The sequence below is a fragment of the Halichoerus grypus genome, chromosome 15 (genome assembly GCF_964656455.1).
Source record: "Halichoerus grypus chromosome 15, mHalGry1.hap1.1, whole genome shotgun sequence".
Taxonomy (NCBI): domain Eukaryota; kingdom Metazoa; phylum Chordata; class Mammalia; order Carnivora; family Phocidae; genus Halichoerus; species Halichoerus grypus.
In genome coordinates, this window is record NC_135726.1 from 32,994,404 (window position 1) to 33,015,522 (window position 21,119).

Consider the following 21,119-nt stretch of genomic DNA (forward strand, 5'->3'; position numbering starts at 1 on the left):
TGCTTGATCATTAAAAATAATCTCAGTGATAAGACTACTGCATCTGTAGGTGTAATAATGTGGAACTTCTTGCAGACAGTTTAGTTCTTGGTCGTGCTTATATTCCTAACACCCGGCCCTACGCTTTGCACATAACACAAATTAAGTATTGAATTTAATTGCCTTTATCCCTCTACTACCAACCGTCATGATTAATAATGGTAAGGAAGTTAGTGCAGCCCAGGGGTTAAGAGCACAGCTCTGTGGCTGGGATGCTGGGCTCCATCACTTACTGTTACCTCCTCGTAGAGATTTTATGAGCTCATCCCAGATGGAAAGTGTTTAGCATAATGCCTGGCACGTAGTCAGCGCTTAGTAAATGGTAATAATTATTAGTCCGCCTGTCCTTTCTCAGAGCTGTAGCAGCTGAGGCTTGGCGAGCCCAGTCATGGCCAGCATCTGCGCAGGTTTGCTTGGGATGCAGGACCTCAGCTCAGCACAGGCAAATCCATTCTGCCCACTCCCCATGTGCCGTGGAAAATAATTTTGCACCCCAAACTGCAAAATCGCCATTTAAAGCAGCAATGTCTGCTCACAGGCAGCTTTGGAGAATTGTTTCAGCATGAGCTATTGCTCCAACTGTGATTGCTTTTCTCACTGGGGCCGCGGGCAGTGAGTGGGTGGAGTAGGGGGTCCCCCTGGCTGGCGCAAGGTGGGTGGGGCTGGGAATGATGCCCATGGGGTTTGAGGGCTCTGAGCAGGGTTGACGAGATGGGGTGGTCCTGTGGGGTCCAGGGCCCAGGCTTGCACACATTGCGTCCCAGCATGCTGGGCTTGCCCCTGCCAACCCTGCCCGGCCCCTCCTCCTCTGGACAGCCTCCACTGACCTGCCCAACAGCGTTGGATGGGCGAAGAGTCCTTGGACAAGGAATTGAGTCCCTGGGGTTCATTTCCGTTGTCACTTACCACCCTTTTCGGCCCAGTGCTTAGAAAATGGGTCTAAGAATGGTGCCTCCGTCTAGCTTTCTCCCAAGGTTGTGAAAGAGACATGGGTGTAAAATGTTCTATAGAGGCCAAAGGGAAAACTCATCTTTGGTTCCTTGACCAGCACCCAGAGACGGTGCAGAGGGTAAGAGTCACGTCTCGGTCCTGCACCAGCCTCATCGGTAAGCGCTGTGACCTCGGATCCGTTGTTTAATTTCATTCAGTATCAGTTTCATCATCTGTAAAATGGGAATAAAAAGAGCACCAGCCTCATAGCACTGCTGTGATGATTAGTGACTAACTCCATGCAAAGCTGGCCTAGCTTAGGTTTGATATGTTATTCACACTGGATTTTTTTTTTTTTTTTTTTTTTTTTTTTTTTTAAAAGATTTTATTTATTCATTTGAGACACAGAGATACAGAGAGAGAGAGCGAGCATGAGCAGGGAAAGAGGCAGAGGGAGAGGGAGAAGCAGGCTCCCTGCTGAGCCAGGAGCCCGACGCGGGGCTCGATCCCAGGACCCTGGGATCATGACCCGAGCCGAAGGCAGACGCTTAACCATCTGAGCCACCCAGGCGCCCCTCACACTGGATTTTTAAAAAAGCAATTACTTGCAAGAGGCAGTGAGGGCTGTGAGGTCAGGGGCCCTGTCGTACCGTTCACCTATGTGTCCCCAGCCCCCAGCACTGTCTTCTGCACTTGGACGCTCAGTCAGAATCTGCAGAATGGGGGAAGGATCTGATCCCTCTGAAATTGCTTCTAGTATGTCTGGCTCCTCTCAGACTGTGAGCCCAGCCAAGGCAGACGCCCCGCCCCCAGGATCACTGCTGGAGGTGGCACCTGGCCCAGTGAGCATTTGTCGCTAGAGCAAAGCCGCTCCAGGGCCTTTGACCCTGACCCTGCTGAACGCCCTCCCTGCTTCTTCATCTAAACCTGCTCCTCCAAGACCGCCTCCTCCAGGAAGCCGTTTGTCACTCACTCACTCAGTCATTTAGCAGATATCTACCAAGCACCCACTATGCACCAGACATGCACGTGCCGAAGTGATCCTCACCTGGCATAGAAGGGATTTCATTCCTCTTGGTGTTGCCCAGTTCCTATCCCTAACATTTTATCTGCCCTTCTTTCTTTTTTTTTTAATTTATTTTTTATTTTTGCTTTTTTTTTTTTTTTAATCCACCCTTCTTAAGGAGCTGATTTTCCTGCCTGGTGTTATGTACACACCTGGCTGATCTTTCTCCTTGAGTAGATGAGAGGTTTTTAAAAAACTTTATTGAAGTCTGATGTATGTCCAGAAAAAAGCACAAATCATAAATGCTCAGCCTGATGAATTTTCAGAAACTGAATGCATCCAGACTAAGAAGCAGAACCCGATGGCCCTCCGGTGGCTCCCACACGCCCCGTTTCCACACTATCTCACCTCAAGGGCAAGCACAGCCCTCACCTTTGCACCTGCAGAATGGTTTCATCACCAGAGGTGATTCAGAGGCAGGATATGTGTCTCTGTGTCTCCCGGACTTCCCAGCACAATCCCTGGCATTTGCTGAATAAACAAATGGAGGGATGACGATGTTACTATGATAATGGCAGGCAGCTCCTGCGTTCCATCCGCGCTTTGGAAGCAGTACTTTGCGGGCTGCCTTGTCTGGCCCTACTAAGATTCGGAGAGGTCAGTGGCTCGCCCAAGGTCAGCCAGCCAGTGAGTGGCGGTCGCTATGACCTGGGTCTGTCCGGCCTGAGTCTGGAGCTGGCACTCTGAGCCTTCTTCCTGCTGGTTTAGAGCCCTGGGCAGTGCTTCCTTCGCTGGGCCAGCTGGACACAGGCTCAGCGGGCGACAGAGCTGAGCTGTCCTTGGCGGGCGAGCTGCCGGCTCCTCACCGCGCCCGCCCACCCGCCAGGCGCCCCATTCCTCCCGGGCTGCACCGAGCCTTCTGTGTGCCTCTCCAAAGGACAGGGCATATTTCTTCCCAACCCTCCTAAGACCCAGCCCGCACTGGAGGGCTTCATCATTATGCAAATTAGCTGGATTGGATCTGCTCCCGCAGAGGACTCCGGGGGCGGCAGAAGGACAGAGCTGCCTCCGGAGTGCCGGGTTGAGCCTCCGATTAGGCCAGTTGATGGGTGGGGGGCGGGGGGGGGGGGAGGGCACGGAGCTGGGGCTGGTGCCAATGATTTGCCCTCGGGGAGGCTGCCGGGAGTGGGGAGGGGCGCTGAGGACAGGTGCTGGGGGGGACAATGGGCTCAGGCTCCCAACATTCTTGCCGAAGATGGGACTGGAGAAAGACATCCTTTTTGGATGTACTCTTTGTGTATTGAGCCCTTTTATGATTCATCAGTAAGTAAATATCAGCTGAGGGGTGATTTGTTTCTAACAAGCTTATAAAATACTGGCGTCATTTGTGGGCTTATTGGAGTGCTGATTATAAACACTCCCCCATGCCCACTCCTCTATGTCAAATTAGCATTCGAAATACAAATATTGGGTCTTTGGACCACTTTCTGCCGTCTCTTTGGAAGCTGGTGGCTCGGGAAAGGGCAGCAGTCAGACCCCGGCCTCGGCCTGGGAGCACTTAGAACTCACTTAAAGACTTGAGGGGTTGAGGGGGAGAGCCCCTCGCTGGGCCCTCCAGAGGGTGGGGGCCTCCAGGTCCTGCGAGCCCAGCTGCTCCCCCCTGCCCTTCTCGTTGCCAAGTTTCCTGTGACCCAGCTCCTCCTGGCCCCCGGAGCCTGTCATCGTCAATCTCACGGAGGGCGCAGATCTGGGCAGGCTGCATCTGGCCTGCCGAGCCTTTGGCGCGGCCGCCTCCCCCGTGGGCCGGGCCCGGCCTGGGCCCGGTCAGAGGCAGCGCTGGCTAAGCACGTCTGGACTTGGTGGTGAGGCCGCCACCCGCCAGCCTCCTCACAAGGGGTCATGGCCTCCCTGGCATCTCTCGCCTACTTGGAACCTCACTTCCCATCTCCCCACTGCTTCTGGCCTCTGGTCTTGAGGCTGTGAGTCATACCAGCCATGCTCCACTTGCCTCTGAGGCACGAGCCTGCAACAAAGCCCGTCAGCTCCCGCGCGGCCTAACGCCCAGTGTGGGAAGGGACGGCCGCGCGCACTTTCCCAGAGCACCTTCCCGGCCATGCTTCAGAGCCTGTGAGGGCCCAGCAGGTGCCCTCCAAGCTGTATGCGTGCCTGTGGATCACACCCCTGTCCCCATTTTACAGATGCGGAGCCTGGGGCACAGAGAGGTGACTTTCCAGGGCACACAGTGGCAGAATCCAGACCTGCAAAGTGGCCTGCCCATGCCACTTGACAGGTGATAGAACTGAGCCTCGGCAACAGGGACAGAGGTGGGGGCCTGGCAGGAACCGGCAGGTGGCAAGAAGCTGAGCGTGGCCCGCTGCCGCTGCCCAGAGTCTCTGATGGGGAGAACCACAGAGCAGGGACTGAGTGGGGCCGAGGAGAGCTCTGTCCAACCACCTCGCTTTCTAGGTGCAGACACCAGAGAGGGGACTGTAGTTGTTGTCATTGTCTTTGTCATTAATCAGTAGATTAATTTTTTTAAATTAAAGCTGTTATTCTATTTATTACAAAAGCTGCCCATGCTCTTTGCAGGAAAACTAGAAAATACAGCCGAGCCACAAGGAGAGTGACCTAAGGGTAACACTGATGTGACTGTACTAAATGAATGACAGTTGCCTTCAAATCAGTGCTTTGCAGGCTGCCTCGTCTGGTCCTCATGGGGTTCAGAGAGGTCAGCGGCTTGCCCTGCCAGCCAGAGGTGACCCTCTAATGCCTTCGTGGGTGTCCTTTGACCGATTCTTTGAAAAAGCACACACACGTGTAGTGACGCGCACTCCTTGTAAAAAAACACCAAAATAGGATTGTATTGAGTACCTGGTTTTATTTCCACTTTCATTATGTGTGAGGTGGGAGACTGATGGAATGTGTTGTCTTAGAGAAGGTGTTTGTCCCTGGTGCCTGGTTCTGTGGGCAGGGGCTAAATACTATCTCTAGAGGCCCCTACCCCGGAGCAAGCATGTCCACCTTGCTGGGTGCTGGGCAATGCCTGGGTTGGGGGGGCGGGGAGAGATGATGAGCAGTGTGAGTATGCCAAGCATGGGGAGGATAGTTTTTGGGGGCAAAAGAGCAGAGGTCCCCCCAGGGTGCTAGAGATGAGGGGCAGGAGGGCAAGACATGTTTCTCTTGAGGTGGGGGTTTGTGAAGACATGTGTCTGTTGGCAGGAAGGCACAGTAGGGACTTCCGGGGAGGACTCAGCCTACGGGGAGGCGCGGGGTGTCCTCCATTGTGAGGCTGGCAGAAGGCCACCCGGACTCCCATTTTCACGTGGGACCCCAGTCCCATCAGCATGTACAGAGCTCTCTGCAGGTGCATGGGATTTCTGCCTTTCTCAGCTCTGGACAGGGCGAAGGGAGCCATCCAGATGGAGGCTAGGATAGGGCTAAGCACTGTCCCTGCCTAGGGAAGCCAAGACACACTCTTGATTTTGGAACTGGATTCAAGGTAATTTGCTAGAATCTGGTTTCTGGTTTCTAAATTGCCATTCAGGTCGGGCTCTTGTGTGTTCAGGGTATGATGAAAGCATGAAGCGGAGGCAGAGAAAACATCTTGGGATGCCCCCCTGCCCAGAATCTAAGGTTAACCTTGTGGATGGGATTGGGAGCCATGGCCTTTGCTATAATGGGAGATTCTGTATTAAGAAACTCCTTTAATGTGCAGGACCTCAAAATGGGTTCTGGAGGATTGTGTGTGTGTGTGTGTGTGTGTGTGTGTGTGTGTGTGTATGCATGGGAACGTTTGTGTGTGTGTGTCCGTCTCCTGGTCATACCCTGTGGGGTCAGTCCTGCCAGACTAAGCCTTACAATGACGACAGGGACCCTGAGTCCTCACACCAGGCCTTGGCCCTTCTGCCCGCCCTCCAGTGGAGTGGCTCCTGGGTCCTGGGTCAGCAAGGCTGTGATGTGGCATGCCAGGAGGCATGCCAGTATGGGCCCAGCGGGGCTGCTGGGCATCCAGCGCCCACCGCCTCCTCCATCCACAAGGGCCTCTGCCCATCTGTCTTCCCTAGAGCTTTGCTGTCCCCACACTGGGTGTCCTTCAGGGCCTGGTTTGGGGGATTTTCGGGGCTCTGGGTGACTGTGTTTTCACACATGGCATGTCCCTTCCCCTGGCCTCCCAGGTTTCCCAGCTCTAGGCAACTTGGGGGCCACAGCCAGTGTCTCATTGGCCTGTCCACCTGGTGCCTCGCCCCATACCTAACACAGAGTCAGTGACAGTGACAGAGATCATCAGCACGGACGCTCTGAGGCCTGTTCACCCCACAGCAGGCTGATGAGACAGGCGCTGTGACACTCCTCATTTTACGTACTGGGGAACAGCCACTGACCCAGGATCCCACAGCTGGGAGGTGGCAGGAGGCGGGTTTGAACCCTGACTCAGAGGCTCTGCTTCTCTTGTGTTCTGTACTTGCCGAATGCAATGCGTACCAAGCAGGGGTCTGTGTCCAGCCCTGAGAATAGCCTTTTGCTCGGGGTGCGGAGTCCCAGGGCTGACTCAGTCCTGTTCCGTCACCGTCCAACCTGCTAGGGGAACTGTGGACCCAGAGCCACGTGTCTGAGCTCCTGCGTCTGGGACAGCATTGAGCCTGGAAGCCCCCCGCCTGGACTCCCAGGGTGGGGTCCAGAGCCATGGGGGTGGGGCTGTGAATCGAGGAACCAACCAAACTGTTAGCATTTATTGATCGCCTCATGTTTGCCTGGCCCTATTAGTAACACCACAAGTAAACCGCTTTTATGTTTCCTCAGAGAATTTATTAGGCAGCACTGTTTGGGTTGCAAGTGAGCGAAAGTCAAGTTAGCTTAAGCGAAGAGAATTTTTGAAAGCCTCCTTTGATGTCCCATAACTCAGGACAGCGTTAGGTACGGCTGGAGCCGGAGCCCTGAATGTCCGCGTAGGACCATCTCTCAGAACACCGTGGTTGGAAGGACAGAGGCCAAGCACCGAGAACCTTTCAGATAAAGGTGCAGAGTCAGGAACAAGGCCCTGGGATTCAGGGAGCCAGGGGGTAGGAGTGCGTGGGTGTGGCTGAAAGCAGGGGTGTTGCTTACGTGTGGCGGAAGGAGGGAGAACGGGAGCCCTTCTTGAGGAGCAGAGCGAAACGCTGGCCATAGAAGCCGGGGTGTGTTCTCCAGCAAGTGTGTGCTCCAGGGAGTGAGTGGGAGATTAGAGCCGGCACGGAGAGGTGGGGCCAGGAGGGGAGGTAGCAATTGATTGTGGATGGGATTGGGAGCCATGGCCAGGCGTTCGGCGTACTTTTTCACGAAGGTATATGAAGCTGCCTCTACCAAGAAGGAAAAAGGCAGGTGCCAGCCAGAGCTACACGGAGGGGCCTTCCTCTGCCCCAGTGCATGGGCCTCAAGCTGCATGCATTTCGTCCCAGCTGATGGCAGCTCTTCTGCTCACTGAGCCAGCATGGAGAGTGGAGGGCTGCATGGGGGCAACTCCACCCCCTCCCAGCCTCTCCCCAGTCCCCTGCCCCCTCCTCTGGGCTCAGGCTGCTGGTCCCCTACTCCTCTGGGGGCACAGGGAGGGGGGCTGTCCGGGGCTGTCTGTGAACTCCCTCCTTGGGCTAGGAATGGTGGGAGGAGTGGGAGTGGGCCCCAGATTTGGGGGCACTGGTGGCAGGTGACGGACGGAGCTGGCTGTGGACAGAGGCAGACTGGCCAGCCTCTGGGAGCTGGGCTGTGGGGCCTCAGCTGCCCCGAGTTGGCAGACCCCCCTCATCTGACCTCAGCGTGCTGTGTCCAAAGCATCCCAGGCAACCATCTGGGAGGGCGTAGGTCTGGGAGCTGACCGTATCAGTAAGTTCATGCTACTGTGAGCTTGGGGCGTCTGGTAGGCCTCATTTAGTCTCGGGCCCGGGTCTGCTGGAGAAAGAAAAAGAGCAACCCTCTGCCGTCAGGCAGGTGATATTTTCGATTGGTGGTTGGCGAGAGGGAGTGGAGACCAGAGTGGACGAGAGGAAGTCTGACCCCAGAAACCGCCTTGGAGGGCCGTGTGTGTGACTCTAAGCTGTACTCTGTCTTGTGCATTTTGAGCCGAACGAAGGAAGAACTGCTGCCTCAGAGTTGGCTCAGTGCTGGCATGATGGCTGGGATCAGGTGATGACTTGAGAGATGTACCATTGGTCTGAATGTGTTTGTTTAGTCCATGTCGCATTTGAATTTCCAATTTTAGTTCAATTTTCATTTTACTTGGGTCACGGCAAAGCCCCAGTTCTTTGAAATGTAGCCAGCAGAAGCGGCCTAAGAAAGCACACAAAAAACTTAGCTAAGCATTACAAATGCAAGCATTTACTTCCTTCACAAGCATCCATCCGGGCTAAGCCAGTTTAAAGGTGGGAAATCCCTGCATCCTTTAATCTCTCTCTTGGCCTTGACCACCAGCAGGTGTCCTGTTTGCTGACATTCCCATACTTCTCAGGGAACAGAGGACAGGGGCTGCTCAGTGAGAGGTGGCTCAGTGGCATAGCAGGTGGGCTTCTAAACTAGCTAGTGACCCAGTGGTTATCCATCTACTTCAGAACCTATGGGTCCAAAGTTACCCAATTACTTGGGTTACGCCCTTCAGAGAAACTTTGTTACTCTTGAATGTTCCTGCATTCCCCATTTTCTTATCTGCCCTGGGCAGAGTGGCCACCTAATTATTAGGGTAGAGGTTTAAGTGGAAGGTCAGAGAGGCTCCAATCTGGGCAGTTTTCCACGAAGGGGAATCCCAACAAATGCTAACGAGTAAAAGGGATGAGGAGTTCTTTAAAACATTTTGAAACACAGGTACTACAATTCAGCAAATATCTTTTAAGCACCTGCTTTGTGCCACCCACCATTGCAGGTTTGGGATTACAGTGTTGAACAGGACCGGGAGAGCCCCTGCCTTCACGTTGCCTGCATCCTAGCGCAGCGCCCTCCACTAGAACTTTCTGCCGTGATGGAAACCTTTTGCGCTGTCCAAATCAGGAGCCGCTAGTCACGTTGCTGTTGAGCACTTGAAATGAGGGACTGAATTTTTACTTTTATTTAACTTCAGTTAGTTGAGATTTAAATAGCCACACGTGGCTAGTGAGGACCGAATTGGACCGTGCGGGTCTAGCAGAGGAATACGTTTTAAAATGTTGCGATGGAAACCAGCCTCGTCTTGTTACTCACCATTGCCCAGAATGGTGCTGAGGGGCGGGGATGCCCAGTGTCCAATTAGTGTGGCCAGAGGGGAGGAAGTGGCGGATTGCTGTCTCCCGTCTGAGCTTCAGCTATTAGGAACCGCAGGGACGGCTCTGTGTCTCCCTGGTTGGAAAACTTTTGCGAAGACGGTGCTCCCTGCATTCTGCGTGGAAGCGCTGTGTTTGTGCACGTGGAGAGCTCCGGGTTTTTGAGGCTTTGCTGTGCTCCTTTTAAAAGCATGGTCTCGGTAGGGGAAAATGATGTCAGCACAGAGAAAACCCTTGTAGTGGAAGCGGGGCTAGTTCCCGCGTCCCCGGCAGGGTCGGTGACAATAAGGGTTTTGCGGCCTGCCTGTCACGTTAATTGTATGTTATTAGAGGGGGCATTAATCAGATGATTATTAACATGATGGATTTTTAAGCAGTTGCCTTGTTGTGGAAAACTTGAACCTGAAGATCAGTGAGCTACATTAGTAGGTGTTTGGTGTGTTAAGCAAGAATTAGCTACTTGTTTGCACCTAGTGGGCCCCTAGGGGATGCATCAGGGTCTTCATTTCCTGAGGGCCTTTGTCTTTGTCAGGTGGAAGGGGGTGTGTGTGAGGAGGGCAGGGGAACGTCTTCATTGGCAGGATGTGTCGAGCCCCTAAGGGTCAGGTTCTAGAAGTTTGGATTCTGTAGAACCCTCTCTCCTTCGAGTCCCCTGTGAAGGTCCACTGATCCATCCATGGTGGAGTTGGTCAGTCACTCATGTATTCGCTCTTTTTCCATTAAGCAGCTCAGATAGGCACCTCTCATCTCTTAGTGACCTGTCCTGGGCCTGGTCGATGACTTTGTTTTCACCAAAGACAGCTAGTCACCGCGTCCTAAAGCTTACAAACGGCTCAGACCGCCGAGAGACCCATGTCTTTGTCAACCACCACACCCAGCTTGCAAGCAGAGCCCTCTGCAGAGGCGGTGCGTTTCCCCAGTGGCCGTGCAGTTGGAAGGAGCCTCCCTCCATCATGGATCTCTGCCGCGGGCCAGCGTCTGTTTGAGATTCTCGGAGCCCTGGTGCCCTTGGGGAGCCCCCTGCATGGGCCAAGCTAGCAGGAAGGGCAGGCCCAGGCCCGGGAGGTGCGGCACACACCTGAGACATGCCCTCGTCCCCGGCCCTGGTTTGGACCTCCGTGGAAATCCCACTGAGTTTTAAGACAGAGGAACAAAGAGAAGAACCGTGAAGAAAGAAGAAACGTTGGCTGCAGGAGCATCAGAGGGGCGGCGGAACTGGCTCCTGTGGCCGGAAGTAGGAAGCTGCATCGAGCCACAGTGGAACAAAGGGTTTGAAATCCAGATACAGCTTTTGCCATCACAAATATGGGGACTGGTGTGGAGCTGGAGGAGGAGGGAGACAAGGAAGGCTGACACAGAGGCATTGGCCGGATGGACATAACAGAGATTGAGTACCCACAATGTGCCAGGTGCCATGTCAGAGCTCCTTAAACATTTCCGGGGGGGGGCTAGCTCTGCTGGTGACCCCCCACAAAGCCCGCTGTGTTCCAGGCCCTGGGTGTGGAGTTTCAGGGCAGAGTCCCGTCCGAAATCACAACAGCTTGGTAGTAGTACTGTGGTCAGTATTCTTTATCTTGTTCTCACTCCCTCTTCATCACAGTCCTGTGAGGGAGGTGGCTTTCTTCCCATTTCACAGGTGAGAAGACTGAGCTGCACAGGACCGTGCTTAGCGCAGTCACCCTATCAGTCTGAGGCGGAGCCAGGAATAGCCTCCACACCGCCTGGTTTTCAGCCACGTTTCCCTCTCCACTCCCCAAAGAAGCTCATGTTGATGGAACCAGGGGTGAATGGGGGGCAGTCAGTTGAGCTGTCCTGTTTGCAGTGATGGGAAATCTCCAGGGGAGTTTCCCCGGAATCATCCTCAAGCTTAACTGACCCCTCGCTAACATTCATGTGACGTGGCTCTTGGGAGAAGTCGGTCAATGGAACCATCTGGAGTCTTCTGACTTGAGTTTCAGAGGAAAAGAGAGTGCTCGAGTACTTGTAACTCAGGATAGCAGTGTCCTGGAGACGCACCTTGGCCAGATGGCTGTCTTGCCATGGGAACCCCAGGGTGGGTGTGGGGGTGGCTGAGCCAGCCAGGCCTTCCCGGGGTGTGGGACCAGGAGGGAGGGCCTGCAGTTGTCCCTCCTCTCAGCCTGCCTCCCCCAAACTCCATGTGGACACCTCCCCCAGGTGCAGAGATGCACATCTGCCTGGCATCTCGGTCTAGCCCCTCAGCTGGGGACATGTCTCTGGCAGAGGAGACTCTCATCCGACCCTGGAATAAAGCCAAGGAGCCTAGCGATGAAGGCAGGCTGGACCGACACGCCTGAACAGCAGATGAGAGGAGAAATCTGAGTCTGACTCCTCTGGTGGATTTCTACCGGATGCTGGCCTGCAAGAGGGCCCAGTGCTTCCGGCAGGAATGACGTGACGGGGGGTGGTGGGGGAGGAGAACCCTTTTCACCGGTGAGCACCTGCTTGCACGTGGCCGGAGCTGCATTCTGCTGAGGTGGGGGATGCAGTCTCCCCTTCTCTCCTGCGGGCCGGTAGCCTCCGTTTGGACAGGCGACACTGGTTTATTGTGGCGTCCTCATCATTGGCGAATGGGGATGTTGGTGGATACCTGGGTAAATAACTATAAATAGTTTTCTTTCTGATATGTGACCGGATTATTTTCCAGTTGATTTCAAGCCTTGGCCCCAAGTGGCCCACAGATCAAAAAAAGATAAGGGTCAGTTACAAGGTTGAGCTCATTCTCCGTTGCCATGGCAACTGACCTCAGGCAACCCTCAGAGGACTACACCCAGCTCCCCAGGTAATATTTTTACTGTCCACGCCATCAATCCCAAGCCTTTCAAAACTCAGACTGCCTAATTGTCAGGGCTCTGTTTTGAAGAGGCTCCGGGTCCCCAGTGGGGCCCTGGTTCAGGCTGCCAGAGCTCATTTATAAGCCTTTCTGAAACACGGGGGACCAGGAGATGGGTCCCTCCTGGCCAGAGAGGCCTGGAAAGGTGCCCCCGAGGGGAGGAGGAAGGGCACAGCCCATCTTCCAGGATTAATTAGGAAAATGGGAGCCCGGAATGGGGGCAGCGGTGGAGGGGTGCGCCTGCCAGCAACGGCTAAGTGTTGTCGAGTGAGGGGAGGCGCTGAGCAGCCCCGAGCACCCCAGCATTTGGGGTCTGGGGCAGCGGGGATCCCAGGTGCTTGACACACTGTCAGCCACTGCCCCCAGAGTCTCCAACAGCCCCTCCAAAGACACCCCAGGTCATTCTCATCCCAGTTGTGATAATAGGAGAGTGTTTCCCACTGTTGATCTATCTCTCAGTCTTCTGTAAAATGTGGACAACAAATGACTGTAGAAAACTTTCCTCTTTTTTAGAGATGGAAGCATACGATCTTGGGAAAGATTATAGCTATGAACACACAGCTTCGGGACAACAGGCTTCCAATAAGATTGGCATCCCCAGAAGCCTTTTGATAGGGCTCAGTGCTCCTCAAACTTGAATGCATGCCCAAATCACAGGAGCACTTTAAAAATGCAGACTCTCATTCTGCAGGTCTGGGGTAGGGCCTGAGATTCTGCATGTCTCACCAGCTCCGGGAGGTGCCGGGGCTGTCGGTCTGGGGACCACACCCTGCCTGGCAGGGATATAGATGTTCAGGGCAGCCAGGGCCTAAGGTATTGGGGGTCCCAAGATCAGCCCTTGCCCCCACTTCCATGTTTCCCCGGGTCCTGCCTGGCCTCTGGGGAAGGGCTCACCCTCAGACCCTGTTTCTTCCTTTGCCCCTTGTCAGCTCCCAGGTCAGATATCACACACCGCCCCCGCTTTCCCTTACAGCCTGCCTTGGTTCCTTTCCTTGTGGTATTTAATAACAAATCAATAGATAAACAGCCTGATCTGGCTGCCCAGATATTAGTATCTGCCCTCTTCTCTTCCAACCCAGAGGTCTTTGTTCCTTACAGAGAACAAAGGACTGTGTCCCCCATTGGCCTGTGTTTCTATTTCCTGTTCGGTGCCTGTTTGTGGCTGGTTATTTATTAGGGCAGCATCAGAGGGGTGCTCTCCTGGGGTCCCCCTCTTGCCTGCTCATTTACCTGGATGAATGCTGGGCTCCTTGTTCTTCCCCCTCCTTATCTCTATGTGCCCTGTGTGTGTCTGAGCCCGGGCCCCTGGATCTCAGGGCTCTTTGCTTGACCTGAGCCTTGGGGTGGGCTGTGGAATTGAGGCTGGAGAATTTATTACCCAAGCTGGGAACAGAGGCTTTCAGCTCGATGAGGCAGCCTGTGTGTCCCCTGCCTTCCTTCCACTCCCAGAAATTGCAGGGACAGTGCTACGGCCCTGGGCTGGTCCACGCTGTCACCACGGGCGCCGCCTCCCCGCTGACCTGGGCAAAGTTCCTGGCCCTCCGGCCAGCTGGATCTGGTACTGGCAAGGGGGCCTCAGGCTCAAACATGGAACCCGGGAGGGTACATCTCTGTCCTCCTTCTCACCCCCAAATTCTGGATGATCAAGGAGCAGAGGGTGGCTTGCTGGGTCCCAGGTGTCAAGTCCTGGGTCTGTTTTGGTATTTTTCTGCTTGGGGTGACCGCGTGCCCCCAACCCCCGGCTCACCCACTTTGCTGACACGGGTGCTGCTCCTCTAAGCCTTCTTTGCCTTTTCGGTCCACTAAGGGGGACCCTCCAGGTCTGCAGGCCTGGACCAGGCCATTTTGTGAGGATCTGACTAGCGAGTTTCTGAAAGCAAGCACAGATTTTATAAGCCACCAGTCCTTCCAGTTTTGGGGGGAGACCAGTGGTGTGTGGTAACCAGCATTTACCAGGAACCTTACCGCATGTTCCAAGCATTGTATTAAGTGCTTTGCACGAGTCACTCATTTCTTATTTATTGAGCACCTACTGTGTGCCAGGCCCTATTCTAGGCACTGGTGACATAGTATGAGCAAAATACCTCTCACGGAGCTTACATCGCTCTGTGCGTGTGCGTGCATGTGCGTGTGCGTGCGTGTGTGTGTGTAAGATGTGCGAGAGAGGAAGTCAGTTAAAAACACCAAACAATCAACTCTGTAATATGCCAGGTGGTGATAGCACTATAAAGGAAATTAAAGGTGGGTGAGGTGCTAGAAAGGATGGGGGTGTGCCCTGCTTTAGCGCGGGGCATCCAGAAAGGCCTCTCGGAGGCAGACTCCTGAATGAAGTGAGGGAAGGAGGACAAGGGGGGGAGAGAGTTTCATTGAGGGCAGACATCCTGCGGCAGAAGCAGGCTGCTTTGCAGCCTTACAAAAACCCTGTGATGATGCTTCCCATTTTGTAGCAGAAGCCCTGAGGCTCAGAGAGGTTAAATAACTTACCCAAGTATACCCAGCGAATGACTGGAACTGGGACTCAAACTCAAGTGTTTCTAGTTCTCACTTTTGTGTCCTTAATTGCTGCTTCCCGAATGGAAGGTGGCTAATTATGCCCCCTGTCAACACAGGTGGCAGTCGCTGGTCCTCTCCTCTTGGAGGGGTCTGTGCCGTAATGATACCGCTCCTGGGTCAGCTTCCCCGAGTGGGGTCCCTGCTTAGAGAAGGGCCAGGCCGGGCCCACTGATATGGCGGGAGCAGGCCGCGCTCAGTGCATATTAGAGCCCGAGAACAATGCCCTGTCCACTCCCCACCGCAGCCTGCCGCCCCTCCCTCCCAGGCAGCAAATTATGGCCTCCGAATGTGTGCCCAGGCCTGCCTTTGACATCAGTGGGGCCCACCTGAGCTTCACCTTCAGGATTCTGATAATCAGCTCTCTCTCCTCCTGGCTTCCCCCAAGACCTGTATGGAAATAAGTATGTGTCTGCCAGGATCAAATGCTTTTGGAGACAAAAGTCGGTACCGAGGACATTACAGGAAGCTATCATCTCGGCACGGTGCTCTTCCACAAAGCCCTCCGCTCCTCTTTTGGGCTGACACAGTTTCAGCCTGAAAGGTTCCAGCAGGCTGACTTGGTTTTAAGCAAAGGCACATCCTATTATTTTTTTGAGAAATGAAGTGTAAAATTAACACTTATTATTCCTGAGCAGAGGAAAAAAAAAAAAAAAAAAGAGGGTTGTGGGGGGGACTCTGGGATTTTCGTGCCTTGCTGGGTTGTTTCTTTGGCAGTTCGGGGTTTTATTTATTTTTATTTTTTAAAAAATCATAATAAATCAATGGATTCCCCGTGCCAGCCCCCCGACTTACGGGGACCGGGAGGAAAGATCTGGCACAGTGAGCAGGCAAAAATCTGCATTTCACTTTACAAATGAGCGGGGCTGCATAATTCACTTGAGTTGTGTGGGTCTCTCTTATGGATGCCTGTCATGTGCTATTAAAAAAAAAAAAGAATAGAAAGGAGAGGAAGTGATTTTGCGTCTTAACTCACAAAATCCTCCAGCCGTCCCCCGCGCCGGGATAGAGGGGCCTGTGGGCTCCCAGACAGCTTTGTCATTCTGCTCCAAGGTGTCTGCCGAGGCAGTGTGATCTTATATAATTCGGGGAAGTTATTCTCGGAGGGTGCCACTCTCTGCAGAGGCCGCGGCTTGGGACAGACGAGAGCTCGTCCGTGTCGGCGGGGTGAGCAGCCACGGCAGCGGCGGATTCTGTCAGTATCCGTGGGCTGGCTGGTATCAGGTCACCGGCACGCACAGGAGTGTTTGCACGCTAACTAGGGCAGCTCCTCACCCCCCCCCTCATTTTCCTGGATGGCTGGATAGGCAGAGGTACACATGATGGACACCCCGGGGAGCACCTCCAACCCCCTCTGGTGGGGAGAGGGCCTTGTCCTTCAGAAAGCCGCTTTGCAGACCAGAAGGCCTGGCCCGAGTGGGAGAGATTCTCGGGTCTGTGGGAGCGCCTCTGGCTTTCTTGTTTTTCACTCCATTTTCACTTTGTGCTTGTTTTATTTTCCCTCCCCCGTCTCTCCCGGTTTGACTCCCTTTAACACGTGGCGGGGGGGCGAGCGAGGAAAGGGTGCAGGGGCACGCAGTTGTCTATCGGGCTCTTGAACTGATTGGCCCACAACCTCGAATCGACCCCGGTTTGGGGGTGTGATGTGCTTAAATGGCAGCTCTTCGGGGCCCCGGAACGGGCTGGCGGCCCCAGGGCTGCCTGCCTGTGCACATATTTATGAACGTGGGTGTGGGGTGTAGCGGGGTCTGTGAATCAGGAGGGACCGGCTGATGAATTGCTCGGCACTTGGAGAACGGAAAGTGACTGTCAGACATGATTTCTCTGATTTATAAGTTGCGGGAGCCTTCTTTGTCCTCCCGGTGTTTGTGCATCAGACGGCACGTCTCCATTCACAGCCAAGTGGATAAAGGCCCCGCTCGGCAGAGAGCAGTAAATCCTCTTTGCCATCCACCCCCAGGGAGCTGGCTCTGGCTGGGCAGGGGGGAGGGTCCAGCAGGGGGCATCTCTCCTCCGGGAGTATTTCCCGAGCCCCTTCTGCGGGTCCAGGAGGGGCCTGATGCTGTGGAGCCTGGAGGAGAAGCCGTTATCCATGCCCATCGCGTAGTTGCCGCGATCAGAATAGATGAACCCGGGGTCACGGTGGCCAGTCAGGTGCAGCTGTGCACGTTGGCGTAGTCAGGGGAAGCTGCTTGGAGGTGGTGTGCAGGTGGGATCCATATGGATGGGGGGAGGGCTTTGTATCCTGTTCAGAGCGCCACCCCCAGTTGGCTGTTACCTTAGCAAGTGGTCTAATTCTCTTTCCTAGAAATGGGGTTTTACCAGCAAGCAGGGTTAATTCGATTTTTAATTTATATTATCAGCTTAAACATAAGTTATATTATGAACAATAATAGAAACCTCTGCACAATCATCATTTCACATACTGTCCGCCTTATTGATGCCCAAGAGGTGTCCACGTTCTACCAGGGAGGCCCTATATAAGGGCGGTCCCTCTCTGCCTTCCGTTCATCCATTCCTTATTTTGTGCCAGGCACTGAGAAGCATTGTTTGTGGGGGGGGGCAGGGGGTGTGTTGGGGGTCTTCTGAGGCAGCCCCCACACAGGAGGCCATCTCTAATTATGATGAGAGTCCCCCCAAGGGAAGTGGAGGACGTGAGTAGGGCCTATGCGGCGAGCGTGCTGAGCCTGCCCCGTGTCCCCAGACTTGTCAATGAATTCCTTTTCTGCCAGTAGAAATGGAAGATCCGCCTGAATCTCTGTCGGGTGCGTGTGGCCTAGTTGCCGGGGCTCCAGGGGCACGACAAACACCCGGTAGATTCCAGCCAGTGGGCTATGTGGGGCAGGCCCACCTGCACGCACACGTGTGTGCGTGCGCCTCTGCGGGGGGTGCCCGGGGGGCTGGGGGATGCATGCTGTCCCTGCCAGCCCCTGCCAGGGCCTGGGGACCCAGGGACTCGCCAGGAGCCTCAGCCCATCTGTGTTCATGTCTCGCCACTGGCAGAGCCCCTCTGCTACCTAATTCTTGCCTTTGAGGGCAAATCAGAGCACCTGGCACCTTTGGTGAGGCTGGTTCCCTGGGGGAGCCCGAGAGGGAGCCTGTGTCCTTGGCTGTCCCAGATAATACTCTCACGGATACTGGCCTGCCTGACAACAAGCACTTATTGAGCACCTGCTGTGTGCCAGGGGCTGTCAAATTCCTCTTTCATGTATTAACTCATTTACCTTTTTGGGGGGAAAGATTATTTATTTGAGAGAGAAAGAGCAGGGAGGGGCAGAGGAAGAGGAAGAGAGGAATTTTAGCAGACTTCTCCCCTGAGCTCAGAGCCCATGCGGAGCTTGAACCCATCACCCTGAGGTCGGAACCTGAGCCGAAACCGAGAGTCGGACGCCCAACCGACTGCGCCACCCAGGGGCACCCTGTATTATTAACTCGTTTAATTGTCACATCAACTATAAGAGGAAGGCTGTTGGGGGAGGGGTGACTTTTTTTGAAGACCTTTACTTATTTTTTATTTTTTTTTAAAGATTTAATTTATTTATTTGAGAGAAAGAGAGCGTGCGCATGCCCCAGGGGATGGGGCAGGCAGGGGGAGAGGAACAAGCAGACTCCCCACTGAGTGTGGAGCCTGATGCCGGGCTCGATCTCAGGACCCCGAGATCATGACTCGAGCAGAAATCAAGAGTTGGACGCTCAACCGACTGAGCCACCCAGGCGCCCCAACTTATTATTGATTTTAGAGCAGTTTGAGGTTTATGATAAAATTGAGAGGAAGATACAGATTTCCCTTATATTCCCTGCCCTGCACATGCATGGCCTCCCTCATTATCCGGGCCACTCACCAGAATGACCAGGTACATGTTTTTTGCAAAGATGAACCTACAGTGACACATTGTAATCACCTAAAGTCCATAGTTTGCCTTGGGGTTCCCCCTTGGTGTGGTACCTTCTGTGGGTTTGGACAAATGTGTAATGACATCCATCCATCATTATAATATCATACAGAGTGTTTCCACTGCCTCGAAATCTCCGTGCTCTGTTCATCTCTGCGCCCACCTTAGGCAACCAACTGATATTTTTATCGTCCTCATAGTTTTGCCTTTTCCAGAAGAGTTGGAATCATACAGCATGTAGCCTTCTCGGATTGGCTTCTTTCACTGAGTAATATGCATGGAAGTTTCCTCCATGTCTTTGATAGCTCAGTTCATTTTAGCGCTGAATAATAATCCATCATCTGCATGGACCACAGTTTGTGTATCCATTCACGGACTGAAGGGCATCTTGGTTGCTTCTGAGGTTTGGAAATTATGAATAAAATTGCTGTAAACATCCGTGTGCAGCTTTTTGTGTTGATACAAGTTTTCAGCTCCTTTGGGTAAATACCCACGGAGCGAGATTGCTGGATCATATAGTAAGAGTATGTTTCGTTTTGTGACAAACCGCCAAACCGTCTTCCAGGGTCGCTGTGCCATTTTGCATTCCCAGCAGCAGTGGGTGAGAATTCCTGGTGCTCCACATCTTTGTCAGGACTTGCTATCATCAGTGTTCTGGATTTTGGCCATGCTCACGGGTGTGTAGCGGTAAGGAAGGCAGTTATCGCGTATTTGAGAAAAGAGGAAACTGAGGCACACAGAGGTTATGTACCTTGCCCAAGATCATGCAGTGAGTGGCAGCACCGGGTTCCAATCCTGGGTGAGGCGACACTCAAGCCAGGGTGACTCCCCGCGACACCCCCTGCTGAGCCACAGGCCACACTGGGGGCAGATGCTGGCCTCTTCCATCCTCACACAGCCTCGTGGGACAGGGGCTCAGGGGGCGCCCGTTTCCTCTGCGTGGACTGGAGCCCGGGCCACACACTGTGGAGCAGCTGTGGGGACCCGAGCCCTGCCCTGCTGACTCTGGCCTGGGGCGCCAGACCTTGGCCCTGCTCCCCTGGGTGCTGGTGAGAAGCTGGTGCCCGGGGCACACTCTCTTCCCTGGGCACCTCTGAGTGAAGGTGTGAGGTCAGAGCGGCTCCCAGGTGGGTAGATGGAAGGACAGGGTGTCTGCCCTTTGTCTGGGGGGTGCCTGCTCTTTGTCCATCAGCCACTGTCCTTAAGCCATCTGTTCCAAAATTTTAAAAAAGATCATTTTGTTATTGTTTTGGTGACATGTACTTGTGGCGGCTCAAGCCTCCGAGTAAAAGCCAGAGTCCCCCAGTGGCCAGCCAGGCCCGGGGTGATGGGCATCCCTGTGTCCCCCCTGACCTCACCTCCCGTATCCCGGCCCCCAGGCTTCAGGCACGCTGCCCTCCTGCTACCGCTAAGCTAGCACATCCCAGGCGCACCTCAGGGCCTTTGCCCTTGACTCTCACCTAGGGAGCCCCATGTTCTCACGTTACCTCCTGACGCTGTGTTAGGTGTTGGTCATCTTTATTATGTGTCTCCCCCACCATTAGAATGGGGACAAGTGCGTTATCTGTTTAGGTCCCCACAGAATCCCCAGCTCAGAGTGCCTGGCACACGGTATGTGCTCAGTAAATATTCTACTGGATTTTTAAAAATTCTGGTTGGACTCCTTTCTCTGTGCAGACCCCATCCTTGGCTCCTCTCCACTGTGACATGGTCTCAGACTCAAGCTGTTGATCGTGGCCTGCACACATTCTTGCTTGACCAGCAAGAGAAATCCCAGCAAATGATGCCTTCAAGAGCCAGATATTTGGGGTTGGCCGGCGGGGTCTGTCAGCCTCTGGGGGCGGGGCCATTTGAAGCTGGGCTGGGTCTTGGCATCTCTGGCCCCCACACCAGCCCTGGTTCTGGGGACCAGAGAGAGGCTGGCCTGGGCTGTACTGGGGGCCCTTGGGCTCCTGCCCAGAGGACATGGTTTGCAGGGTCACTGATGGCCGCCGTTTTCCTTGCAGAGGAAGGCATCAATCACGAGTGTAAGCTGTGTAACCAGATGTTCGACTCCCCAGCCAAGCTCCTCTGTCACCTCATTGAGCACAGCTTTGAGGGCATGGGCGGCACCTTCAAATGCCCCGTGTGCTTCACAGGTAAGTGTGCATGGGAGTGGGGGTGGGGATGCAGGGCCCAGCCCTTTAATTGCATATGCTCCCGCCCTGACGTGGACCTGGAGTCCCCAGGGGACCCACAGCCCATCACCCTGCCTGCCCCATGCAGAGCTGGCCCACGCCACCCCCCCATCTCTGGCCCCTCCTCTTAGGCAGGTTGAGGGCCCTCTTTCCTAGCCCACCCCTTACCCCCCTGCATAACTGCTTTTTCCAGCCCAGCCTCACCCCTCTGTTGCCTTCCGTGGGCTCCAGGCTCCTCTTCCGGAGCTGGGAGCTCTGTCCAGCAACAGTGGGGCTCTCTCTATACACACCTCCTGGCTTCCCCTCCTCCTGGGCCTTCCTCGGGCCCTGTCCATCCATGCTCCAGGATGGAGGGGTCAAGGGCAGCTCTGCTGGCCAAGTCCCCAGCCCCTGGCCCCCAGCCCCCAGCCTGGC

The 21,119-nt window shown here is 54.4% G+C and overlaps 1 protein-coding gene across 3 annotated transcripts in view; it reads left to right on the forward strand.

Annotated features, from left to right (window-relative positions):
* Nucleotides 1-21,119, forward strand: part of ZNF423 (zinc finger protein 423) — a 324,559-nt gene that overhangs the window by 274,329 nt on the left and 29,111 nt on the right. For all 3 annotated transcript variants that reach the window (XM_036106326.2, XM_036106327.2, XM_036106329.2), the window contains exon 6: nucleotides 20,535-20,666. In XM_036106326.2, the coding sequence (XP_035962219.1) occupies nucleotides 20,535-20,666 (132 nt within the window). The remainder of the gene's footprint in view (nucleotides 1-20,534; nucleotides 20,667-21,119) is intronic.